The sequence below is a fragment of the Echiichthys vipera genome (genome assembly GCF_963691815.1).
Source record: "Echiichthys vipera genome assembly, chromosome: 17".
NCBI lineage: Eukaryota > Metazoa > Chordata > Actinopteri > Perciformes > Trachinidae > Echiichthys > Echiichthys vipera.
Genome location: NC_139842.1, coordinates 9,410,184 through 9,422,204, shown reverse-complemented (window position 1 = coordinate 9,422,204; position 12,021 = coordinate 9,410,184). Strand labels below are relative to the sequence as shown.

General features: G+C 40.7%; 1 protein-coding gene across 1 annotated transcript; it reads right to left on the bottom strand.

Annotated features, from left to right (window-relative positions):
* Positions 1 to 3,530: 3,530 nt before the first annotated feature.
* Positions 3,531 to 11,561, bottom strand: kcnj12b (potassium inwardly rectifying channel subfamily J member 12b). Its single transcript, XM_083931143.1, has 2 exons — positions 11,099 to 11,561; positions 3,531 to 8,029 (listed from the first exon to the last, which is right to left on the bottom strand). Exon 2 carries the CDS (start codon positions 7,887 to 7,889, stop codon positions 6,609 to 6,611), a length of 1,281 nt encoding a protein of 426 aa, XP_083787269.1. The 5' UTR covers positions 7,890 to 8,029; positions 11,099 to 11,561; the 3' UTR covers positions 3,531 to 6,608.
* Between the last annotated feature and the right edge of the window lie 460 nt (positions 11,562 to 12,021).

Here is a 12,021-nt window from a genome sequence, read left to right as displayed (position 1 = left end):
ATGAATAAAACTTCCAATGTCCTTAGATTTTCACATGACTACATCATAGCGTGTTATGAAATGAAGTCATTATACGGTATTATGTTTATAATACTTTTTATAGGATATTTCATACCGAATCATAAACAAACAACATTTGTCTGTTTGTATATTGATTTTTCTTTTAGTTTTGAAAGTAAAGAAAAGTCACACGGTCGCCTTTGCGCGGCTTCACTTGGGACAATTAGACAGAAGTTTAGATTACAGTCTAATCCACCCATATTTCTAAAACCAGTTTCCTCTATCACATTTTCCCAGTCGGGGCGGGTTTTCCAACCAGCAATCTTCCATTCTTAAGCCCACTTTCTAACCTTTAAGCTGTAAACACCCCTCAAAAGAATAACACACAGCTGCCTGAGCTATCTCATTTTGCTGTGGATGGAAAGGGAAAGTGCAATATAATATCATAAGATGCTAAGAATGCTTCCATGACTTGTTTTGTTCTGATGAGATATCACGTCCCTGCGCCAAGGATGACAAGAATAAGGCTTATTTCCAGCCAAACTTCAACATGGATGCTCAATTCCCAACACACTGACCGACTCTGACCAAAAGCTCAGTCTTGCCTCGATGCTTATATTACGGTCAGAAACAGATCAAGTCAAAAAGCACCCAAAACATCCAACTGACACTTTTTATTTAATGCTGCAGTCGGCAAGTCTGGCAGATCGAGCTAACTCAGTCAAATTTTGAATGTTTACAACTCTCACGCCCCTCCCCCTCCACCATTGAGCTCCTCCACTCCCTCCCATCGAGTGCTCGTCAGCGCGTGTGCACCAGATTCCTGTGAACGTGCCTGTGTCTTCTCTCATCAATAAACGTTAAACATTAGCATTAGTACACACTACATGGCGGTAACCTGTCTAACTTACTCATAGATAGCAATTGCTAGCATCATTTTGCGCATGCCTAGCTTGAGGCATGTGTGTGATATTTTAACATGCCGGGAGAGGATGTGAGGCGTTTGCACGAACTGCTCCTGACAGTCAGCTCTCACACAGCCCTGCGCTGAGTGGACAGGTGGATATGGGCAAAGGCTTAAGGTGCAAGTAGATGCACGTTTTTTTTTTAATCTAAAACCGGATGATTTATGTTGTTCTATCAGAGCATAGCGTCAGCGTAGGTTTCAGTGAATGTGATCAAAAGAATGTTGCAGACTGCGACTTTAATCCATAACAATAATCAACCACAACAGAGCATGTAGACTGTATTAAGCAATAGCCAAGTTATATATCAAAACTACACCAGAAGACATCGACAGCTTTTCATCTACGTCTTTTATTACAGAGAGGGCGATCGACCGGTTGAAAAAAGGACTTTGCTCAGGGTGATTTGGGGATTTTTGGGAGTCTCAATGTGATGCTCATTATTATTATATCATTAAACTTCAGTAAGTAAGTAAGTCAAACCCGACACAATTGTTGTAGCTCTAAAGTGAAGAAGCTGAAATGGTCTAAGTCAGAATTGACAGTTCATTAAAAAAAAAAAAAAATTCAGGAGTTATGGCTCAAGGAAAGGAAATGCAGCTGTTGCATCATGTTACTTTTTTTTCCCACCCCTCCACCTCCCTCCGGCAGCTGAGGGAAACCAGCGTGGAAAACAAACTGCTGCAATTAGGGCCAAATTTGCCTTTCAACAACCCACTCTGCATGTTGGAAGACTGACCCTTCACGGCTCCTTCATCCTCCAACACTGCTGAGTGGGTGGGAAGCATCCCGGTTTATTCTCGGTGCTCCTTCCATCACACAGCACCTCTCAAAGGATACAGCACTCTTAAAGTAAGAAATTAGTCTTTCATTTGGCACTCAAGATAACTTCCTGAAAGTGAAATGCATGAAAGGGTAGAACAGTTTATTCTGTTAAATGTTACTGTGATGGGACTTGGTGCCAGGATAAAAGGTTAATACCTCCCACCCACTCTTTAACTTACGGGTCGTATTAAATTATAATTGAATAACACGCGATCTGGGTCACACTATGCTTGGATAGATGTACCACCAACACATAGACACAATTACATCCCACTCATATTTCTATCCTACATTTTACAGGACTTTTAAAGGTCCCATATTATGCTCATTTTCAGGTTTATACGTATTTGGGGTTTTTACAACGTGCTTGATGTTCAGAAAACACCTTTTTCAAATTTTTTCATAATTTCTGTCTGAATATACCTGTATTTCCCCTCTCTCTCAAACGCTTTGTTTCTGTCTCTTTAAACCCTCATCCTGAAAAAGCTCAGTCTGCTCTGATTGTTCAGTGGTTTTGGGTCTTTCACATCTGTTTCTCTGCATTGTCATTGCATCCGGGGAATGACTATAACGGCACTGTGGGGACACTTTCTACCTAAATATATAGTTGTGACATCGCAACATTACAGAAGTCCTGACGGCTTGTTCAAAGGCTTTGTGTATTTCTCTGGGGATTGAGTGTTTTGATACTTTTACACTTTTATTTAGCACCTCGACCTGCTTTATAATTTAAAAAAAGACATGGCAATCTCACTTTTTACAATATTTTAAAGATTTTCATCTATTTAATTGTCTCTAATTTACTATCTATCAAAGAGTGAGTTAAAACAATGGTGATTGATCATATGACCCATTAATAAAAGCATCTCTCCTTGCCTTTTTACTGAGTTTTTCAATATCTGTGTCTGTGGCGACATTCCCTCCCTAAATGTAAATAGGCCGCCATGTTAGTGACGTTGCTGAACAGTTATGCTGCGTTCACTTGTAATCAGAAATCAGAAACGTCCAACTTCCGAGTCAGGCTTGTAGTAAGGGCAGAAGTATAATAAGAACATGTATGTGTGTGGGTTTAAGAGGGTAATATATAGGGGACAGACTGGAAGTAGAGAGGTGAATGTGAGTCAATAAAGCTTACATAAAGAGAAAAAAAACAAGTCAACACCAATAGTGACCATGAAGGTGACATAATGGAGGACTGTGAAAAAACAGGCTCACCTGAAGTTACATCTTACCACCAAAGAGGCCGCTAGAAACCAGGTATCTCAACTCTTACCGTGTACAACTTTAAGCACTTAATATCAGTAGAAACTGTAATTAGGCCTTTGTGATGTATCTGGGCAAGTATTTCAGTTATTGATCATGTGTTTTTACATCAACTAAAACCGTCAGCTGATTGACTTACGTTTCTGTGGTTGTGTGTGCTCGTGTGCATGTGATCTCTTTTCCAGTGTTCAAGGTTACACGGCACTCATCAAGCCGAACTGCCAAGTCTTGTTTGTACATATGCAAAGACATGCCTGATTGGTTGCATAAGAGTGAAAGAAGAAACCTCTGACCCCAACCAGTTACCGTCCCACCAAATCACAGCCATAAACTAGAGTCCATTCCTCCGTGTTTATCAAACAGCCCCCGCTTTCTCGTCCCACTTAAATGTGTTCAGCTCATTGTAAAACAATCCCTCTACCTTGTGTCTGTCTGTCAACCTTGAAGGAAAAAGAAAACAGTTGGCTTTGTGAGATATATTTTATTTTGGTGATCAACAGAAGATTTTTTTTTTTTTTTAATGTTTCTTTCAATTTATATATTGTTGTCTCACACAACAAACTAAAAACCCGGTGACAAGAAAGGAGAGGGACTAAGGTGAAAAGTGCAGAAAAGATTGCTTTAAATGCAAGTAGTGGAAGACAAGGAGAGGTTGACATTAAATCCATTCCATCAAGCAAAGAAAGTATTTCCAGTGTCTTGCTTTGATCAAGAAATGTATGATATTAACAGCCTTTTTAATACTCAGTGTCTATTCAGCCAGAAAGATCATAAAACCAATAACAACAATAATATATTTACAATAGCGGCCTGACAAATGTTCACCCTTACTAAGAGTTCTTCCCTCTTAGTAACACATGCAGGAAGTCCTGGGCCCCGCTCTTGGTTCAAATGGCATTGCAACCACCATTTATTTTGTGGAGCCCTTTGTGATATTTTCAGCACAAGTTGGCAGGATATAAATACAAATGTGTTGAAATGTGCTGAAATGGCAGTCAGGTGTATAAGTTAACCCACATGGAGCATTTAGTTTGAGAAATGTGCAGGGGGAACTAATTCATCCCACTTGGGAAAAAGTGAAGCAGTGGTACACAGTCTGACCTATTATTACCTGTCCTATTAATAATAAAAGAAAAAGATGAACACTTCTGGCCAAGAACATAGAAAAATAACATAAACCCTCATAGGGCATCAGTGGATTCAATACTAAATGATGATATAATACATCTGAATCTGATTTAGAGCTCTAGAAAAGATATTCTCACTACATGTCGTGTGTCAGGGTTTCCCTTTGGTTAATATTTTGCCTATTTGGCATTTTAATTTAAGTTAATTACAGTATTGCTCCAAGTGGTCTTCAACTAGTCATGCATTGACAGGGATTAATTTTTTGATGACTTTAATTACACTCTTCTAAGAGCCTGTGGGGGCCCTCAAAAATAATTTGTTATATTTGTTGTTGCAGTTAGATTCTCCTGTTCTCACTGTGTTTTGTGTCCTGAGGGTTACAGAAAGGGCAGGACTTTGAGGTGCTTGTTATTTGTCTTCAGATATTTTTAATTTTGTCTTTATGTATATTCAAACAGATTATCGTGATGACTTTTTGACCCGCCGTCCATAAAATATGTATGTATTGCATCTGAGAATAACTGACAAACTGATTTCTACTGATCATTTACTAAACCCATCAATTGTGGGATCATAGCTTAGCAACTGTAACTATGCACAGTAGGCTTGGTAGTAGGTTTCTTCAAATGTTCTGCATTTAAAGACTGTGGAGGGTGGTGTCTTTTTTTACCCACTCTAAAACCAAAAATACTAGGGCAAGTGTGTAAGGAATAGATTAACCAGTGTCTGGTCTAAAGTGAGCTGCAAACGTTAGCATGTCTGGGGAGTGTACCTATGTTCCCCGGGTCCTATGTTCCCTGGGTTCTATGTTCCCCGGGTCCTATGTTCCCCGGGTCCTATGTTCCCCGGGTCCTATGTCCTCCGGGTACTATGTTCCCCGCTTTGTTTGTTACATTGTTTTGAACATCGGACCCTTATTTTGAAAAAAGGTCTGATGCTCCCACTTGTCACAGAAAGGGTCCTAGGGTCTCCTTTCTGTTATTTTTTCCATAATCGGTGCCGAATTCCCTGGAAAAAATGCATTTGTTGACCTTAACACTACCCCCTGACCCTGACCCCAACCATAACCTTTAACCCTAACAAAATGCCAAATTAAATCAGCCTGGCCTGCTACCTTTACCAATAGTTACGTTGGTGGTTGCACTGTCACCTCACTGCAAGAGGGTTGCTGGTTTGAATCTGGGCTGGGGCCCTTCTGTGTGGAGTTTGCATGTTTTCCCCGTTTCTGCGTGGGTTTTCTCCAGGTTCTCCAGTTTCCTCCCACAGTCCAAAGACATGAACGTGTTAGGTTAATTGATGACTCTAAATTGCCCGTAGGTGTGGATGGTACAAATCCATTCAGTCACTAAGCTCGGCAAAATAAGCTTAACAGGGTTATGTTAAACTTCTTACTTCCACATAGTTGTACTACTAGGACTAACTATCTCTATACTGCGGCAGAAGAAGAATGCTGTTTCTTTATCTCCAAGGTTTATACATGGATAATCAACTAATAATGCTGAGTTAGCTTTAGCATTTTAGCAGATATCATAATGTGGCCATAAGTGCATATTTAAGACCTTTTGTCTCCTTTAAAAAAAAAAAAAAAGTCAGCTTCAAAAATTAAAGAGTTAGCTGGGCTGGAGAGGATCTTTGCAACCAACTCATGGAAATAAAATTAGCTTAATAAACTAGTAGTCTTTGTGACAGTGACAGTGAAATAAAAATGAGGCTCGACTGCCTGAAATTAAGGATCCTTTGTTTCGTAAAAATACTATCTTTCCAGTGTAAAATCTGCCTCGCTTATTATATGTGTAAACTGCATGCTGTGAAGTTTCTGGTAAACCTAAATTACATCTTTAAATTCTATCCAGGTCAAATGTTTCCCTCTGGTTGAAATGTAAAGACAGAGATTAATAGTTTCCCTGTCAGTATGCATACACACACACATGATGCACCATCAAGTCTCCAGTTACGTGCAGTCCATACTTTGTATGTATATCAACTAACCCAGTTTGTATAATGTCGAATGTAAAATAAAACGTAATAATAAGTAATGTGGAGAAATATTCCCAAGGTTTGGTTTTATAAACATCATCTGCAAAGTGTTGATTTCACTGCACACTAAGGTGCATATCATATATTCAAGGTCTGTGAACAGCACCTATAGTCCCATCAAAACTACGCAATTGCCATGCACTTTATTACTAGCATCATCATGACACTTTTGTTTCCATTTGATAAAGCTCCATAACCATTTTAGGGAAGCAAAAGAGTTAATCCAATGACAAATGTGATGAGGTTCATCCTTGCTTGTCTGATGGAGATCAGTGCTGCTGTTTCTCCACCTTTACTGGCATCCTCATGTCAGTGAGTGACAGTCATAGGGCTCTTCATACAACGCTTGCATTGCACTGCATCAGAAAACCAACACAACAAGCTACAATATTAAATCTCTGATTCTCTACGGGAGGACTTTTGATCACGTCCAGGAGTGGCTTGCTCATTCAGTAGCTCTGATGAACACTTCCTGTCTTCCTCTATCTCCACGTCTCCCCCCTCTTCCTCATCCCTGCTGATGAAGGCCAGCTCATTCTCATAGCAGAAGGAATTAGCACCAGATGTTGGAAATTTTCTCTCCTCCATGTCCTTTGCACTGCATCTGGGGGTGGATGGTACTTCGAATGTTTTGTGAAAGTAGGAGTAATCTATTCTGTACTGGTTCTTTTCCTCAAAGATGACGGGCTCAAAGCGGTGACCCCACAGGATCTCTGAGGACAGGTAGGAGCTACGTGCCTGGGTCGTCATGGCTGTGGCCTCCACCATCCCTTCAAGTATAATTACTATTTCAAAATCAGATGTTTCAAGATCTTGCTTACTGATTCCAAACAGTGGACTCTCTTCATCAATCTCATGTATGACAGTGAGGGGTGCAACCAGAAACAGGCGGTCTGTGCCTTTGTCATAACCTACATTCATGTCAATCTGATCCAACGGGATGTATTCGCCTTCCTCTGTGTAACGGGGCTTGACGAGCTGGGCTCGCAGATGAGCTTCTACAATGTGGCTCTTTCTTAGATTAGCAACCCTAAAGATGAGGCACAGTTTTCCATCACGCATAGCGATGACTGCATTGTGGCTGAACAGTAGAGTCTCTGCACGCTTTTTGGGCCTCGCCATCTTGGCCATGATGGCACCAATCATAAAGGCATCAATGATACAGCCTAGGATGGACTGAAAGACCACCATGAAGACAGCAACCGGACATTCCTCCGTTACACAACGAGCACCATACCCAATGGTTGTCTGGGTCTCAACAGAGAACAGAAAAGCTGCCACAAAGGTGTTAACCTGCGTGACACAAGGAACAAAGCTGTCATCCCCTTCGCGATGGTCCATGTCACCGTGTAGGTGGCCAATGACAAAGTATGCCAGGCCGAATGTTAGCCAGGACACCACAAACGCCAGGCTGAATAGCAGGAACATGTATCGCCAGCGGATGTCCACACAGGTTGTGAAAATGTCCGATATGTACCGCTGTGACTTCTCATCCATGTTTGAGAAATGGATGTTGCATTGGCCAGCCTTTGTGACAAACCGGCTGTGGTATCTGCGCCTCGTCTGAATCTTGCCATTGCCGAAGCTGCCCACTGCAGGCATGGTGCTTAATCTCAGGCCTTCTTCTTCACAGGACACAGAGCTATAATGGTGGGCACTTCCAACACTCATGCCTCAGTGGGGCACGACCACGTGACGTCACACCAATCAGCCGGCTCATACAAAACTGACCGGGCTCACAGGTGCTCAGCTCCGCCCAGAACAGAGTCAGTGTCAACTGGACTTCAGAGGTGAGGCACAAAAGTAGTTTCCTGTAAAGGAAGAACAGGTAAACTATTAGTTTACAACACTATGTATTATCTGCCCACAATTTTCTTTTCATAAAGTGACTTGATATCAACTGAAAAGTGGAATATGAATGCATTTTCCTTTGTTTGAAAAGAACATTAAGAATAACCACACAGTAATGTTTGCAATAGTACTTTAACATGTTACTGCTTCGGACCATAGCAGAAACATTGTGCATTGTGTACATTGGACAAAGCCAGTGTACATGATGAACATGTTTACTTAATTTTCATTTAAGTGTTTGATTACTACTGCTACTTGATTAGGACAGACTTTTTACAATATTTAGACTTCTTTAATGAGTCACTTACTGTCAACTCAGCTTTAGGAGCCGTTTTCTAATAATAGCTGATGATTTACAAAGCCTTCATAGCCAAAGCTTGTTGTAATTCACTTAAATCGTTTTCCTCTCATTATAGTCAAAACGTCACTAAAGAATGTCATTAACAATCATCTGTGTTTCGAAGTGATGTCAATTTTGATTTGTTTATGCTGCATAATTGAGTACAACATGGAAATTATATAGTTATACATTTTCATTCGAAATGTATCCCTACACACATTTGATGTTCTGTCCTTCCTCTCTTTTCCCTCTACTCTTTTGGGAATACTCTGGTGTATACAATACATGTTTCTCTGATCAACAAGGTACAGAAATAGCAACTAATCTAATGCCCTGCCATTTTATATGACGTATCTTCTGTTTCCTCCAGCTGGCACAACCAGAGTGGAGAACTGTGATGAGGCTGTGTGATTCCCCTGTGAGGCTGAACTGGAAAATAATATGGGCTTAAAAAGACGGGGCAGTTCACTGGATACCATAGAAGACGTAGCCTTAAATACAAATGGTTTGATGGTAGGAATCAATTGAATCACTTCAAGCTCATTAATGAAAAAAAAGAACATTGTCCTGATCAGTCCCAACTGCAGCCTTCTGCACGTACAGCCAGGACAGGGCAGGATTTGCTGACCTAGATATACAATTTGTTACATCTTCCATATGATTTCCAGCTAAATGTGTGCTATGAAGTTTTTTGAAGCCTGTATTTAGAGCGCAAGTATCATTACACAGTAAATTCAACCAAAATCCTTCAGAACATCCTGTTTCACACAGAAACACCCTGCACCACCAAGGAAGACAACTGTGAGCTCACTGGGGGCATTATCAGCAACAGGGTCATGGACGTATAACACATACGTCATCAGGGAACGCTCAACATAGCACATCCTCAACAATGTTTATATATATATACTGTATATATGTTGACATTTTTCTGCCTTAATAATTTAAACAATAAAAAAAAGAACACAGTCCTAAATTAGGTGATGTAAGGACTTTCATGGTTTTTCCCTTTTTCTTCCATTGGATTTCCTTAAACTGAAACTCCGGCGTAAAAATCATCCAAGGCAAATACACTCATCAAATAAGCCAGACAATTCTTTTTCGTGTAACAATTATTAACGGAAATATCCCGGAGAGTCGCTAACAGGTGAATGCAGCTAACACTGATTGACTTACTAAAACGAAGCACTAATGGCGCCTTTCTCTTGGATTGCATTTGATAATCAACTTGAATGGACTACGAGAGGAGCTGGTACCGGGGCCAGTTGGTACATAAGTCTTTCAAAACACTCTTTTAATAAACTCCAGGTTCACTAACTACATTGTTGGTGCTTCGTTTTATGTTGCTTGTTGCTTTGAGCTAAATGCTAACATCAACATACTCGCAGTGTTTAGGTATAATGTTTACCATGTTTATGTCCTTAGTTTAGCATGTTGGTATGCTGACATTTGCAAATTAGCACAACACTCAACTAGGTGAGTATTTCAAGGTCAAGTACAGTGAAATGATTGTGCCCCAGCTTGTTCATCCTTTGAAAGAACGAGTTGAAAGCAACTCGTGGCAAGTTGCCATAGTTTGGCGCCATTTTGAAAGTTCTGTCAATTTGTCACATTTCACCCAAAACCCCAAAAATCAACCTCATGTTGGTGTTTGAGGAAAAGTCCAGGATCATCAATCATTAGGATACACAGGGCCTGCGAATGTCTGATTGAAACTTATTAGCAACCAGTCAAGTCGTTTTTGGGATATTTCAGTCTGGAGGTGAGGACCAACAGACGGATGGACAGACATCGGCGTCCCTAGAGACAAACCACTGCATCATTTTGTATCCCGCAGTAGGACCAAAGGCATGCTTCTGTTAGTTTAGATCCTCAGTCTACGATATTCATGTCACTCACTTGAATGATGTTCAGCTGCTCTGATTCTTTATGATCATTTTATTATCATGGGTTTAATTCACTCATAAGTCATAAAATAAGATTGACTGCAGATTCAAAGGACGCAGAGGGAAGCACATCAACTGCAGGTCACCAACTGGCTGTGACATGTTTACAGTTGCCTCTTAGAGAATTATAATAATAATAATGATAATACATTTCCATATATTGTAATGATTGTTTTTTGTTTTAATTCTTCAGGGGACAAGATGGAGTCAAACATCAAATAACAGCCCTTTAAGAACGTGCCGTTATAAAGCAACCGGGATTTAATCCGTAACAAAACTTTCAAATGGGGTCACAAAGGCTGTGCAGGTGTACCGGCCATGGATACTCTAAACAGACATTAGTACCCTGTATGTACAACAGAACAGGTATGTGACACAAAGTAGATTAAGAGTTAAGAGTCTGTACAAATTCAAGCCGAGGTGTATTTCAAACCCTCAGCTTGGGTTGTAAGAGTACTCCAGGATGACAAATGCTTAAGTTTGACATTTTTTTGTGTGTTTGAGTAGTTTCTGTTCCTCGGTGCTCTAGTTGCTAGGATGCAAGATATTAATATCTAATAATAATGTATTATGTGAGACTGCTCACAGGAGCCACACTCTGCCATCTGGGCTGTGATCTCAGTGCAGAGATGAGTTCATTTCTCTGCCGAGACTGAAAGTATATTTGATTTGAACAATGAGACAGTCAACATGTTGGAAGAGTGTTGGCTATGTTTTTCTGTCTAAAATCCCAAGCAGCTTACCTTGTGTGCAAGTGTTCCCGATAAAGGTTTCCAGATCTCCCCCTCTTTTAGCCAAACTTCTGCATTTTTCCCCTCTGGCTTCCTTCAACTCTTCTCTTCTGTTACGGGTAGAACCACTCTATCCTCCTGAGGCAGAAAAGTAAAAAGCCACAGTCTACCATCATGTCTGCGCCTCCTAGTTGTAACGTGTCTCTTTCTCTACTCAATAAGCAGAGCATTACAATCCCTCCCACCGTCAAGTGCAAAGTTGCTGCTCGATTGGTATCCAGTTGATCGGAAACAGACAAGAAATGAGAAAATGACTTTAGTGAAGTCAAAATAGCACAACCACTTGATCACAGCTTTCACAAATTCAATGTCTGTAAGGCTTGCGTGGCCTATAGGGTCCAATCCAATCAAAAAAATCAATCTCTCGCAGCTTATTTCAGAATCAAGGGCAGTCGACAGTCTCACACTTTCTTGGTGTATCTGCTATCTGATCTTGTTCTGCAGCAGATCCCACTCTGTATCCCACATCCAGTGAACTATTGCTCACTGCACAGCTCTCGTCCTCCCCCTCCCTTCCACCGTGTCACTGTAGATTCTTGGCATTTGGAGACTACATGCTCTTCCCCTACCAAGTGTTGCATCGGCGCTGGTCAGCAATGCTAAGAGTTGAAAGAACAAACTGGTTTATTCAGCACTGATGGGCACTAGCGAGATCATAACCAGAATGTAAACATACACAATGTGATTTATCTTGGTTTGGTTGGGTTAAATTGTTTTCCTAGCCAATATTACTTATTTTGTGACAGTATTGCTTTAAACGCCACTTCTGTGTAGGGTGAAATTTCTTTTGAGCCTCTCTGTCTTTCTCTCAGAAAGGTCAGAAAAAAGACACACTTCTGGCACACTGGGTGGGTGGTTTGGTCTCCATTTTGACT

Bases quoted from the DNA above. Each gene is read 5' to 3' on its own strand.
- kcnj12b (XM_083931143.1), bottom strand. From the start codon at position 7,889: ATGAGTGTTGGAAGTGCCCACCATTATAGCTCTGTGTCCTGTGAAGAA.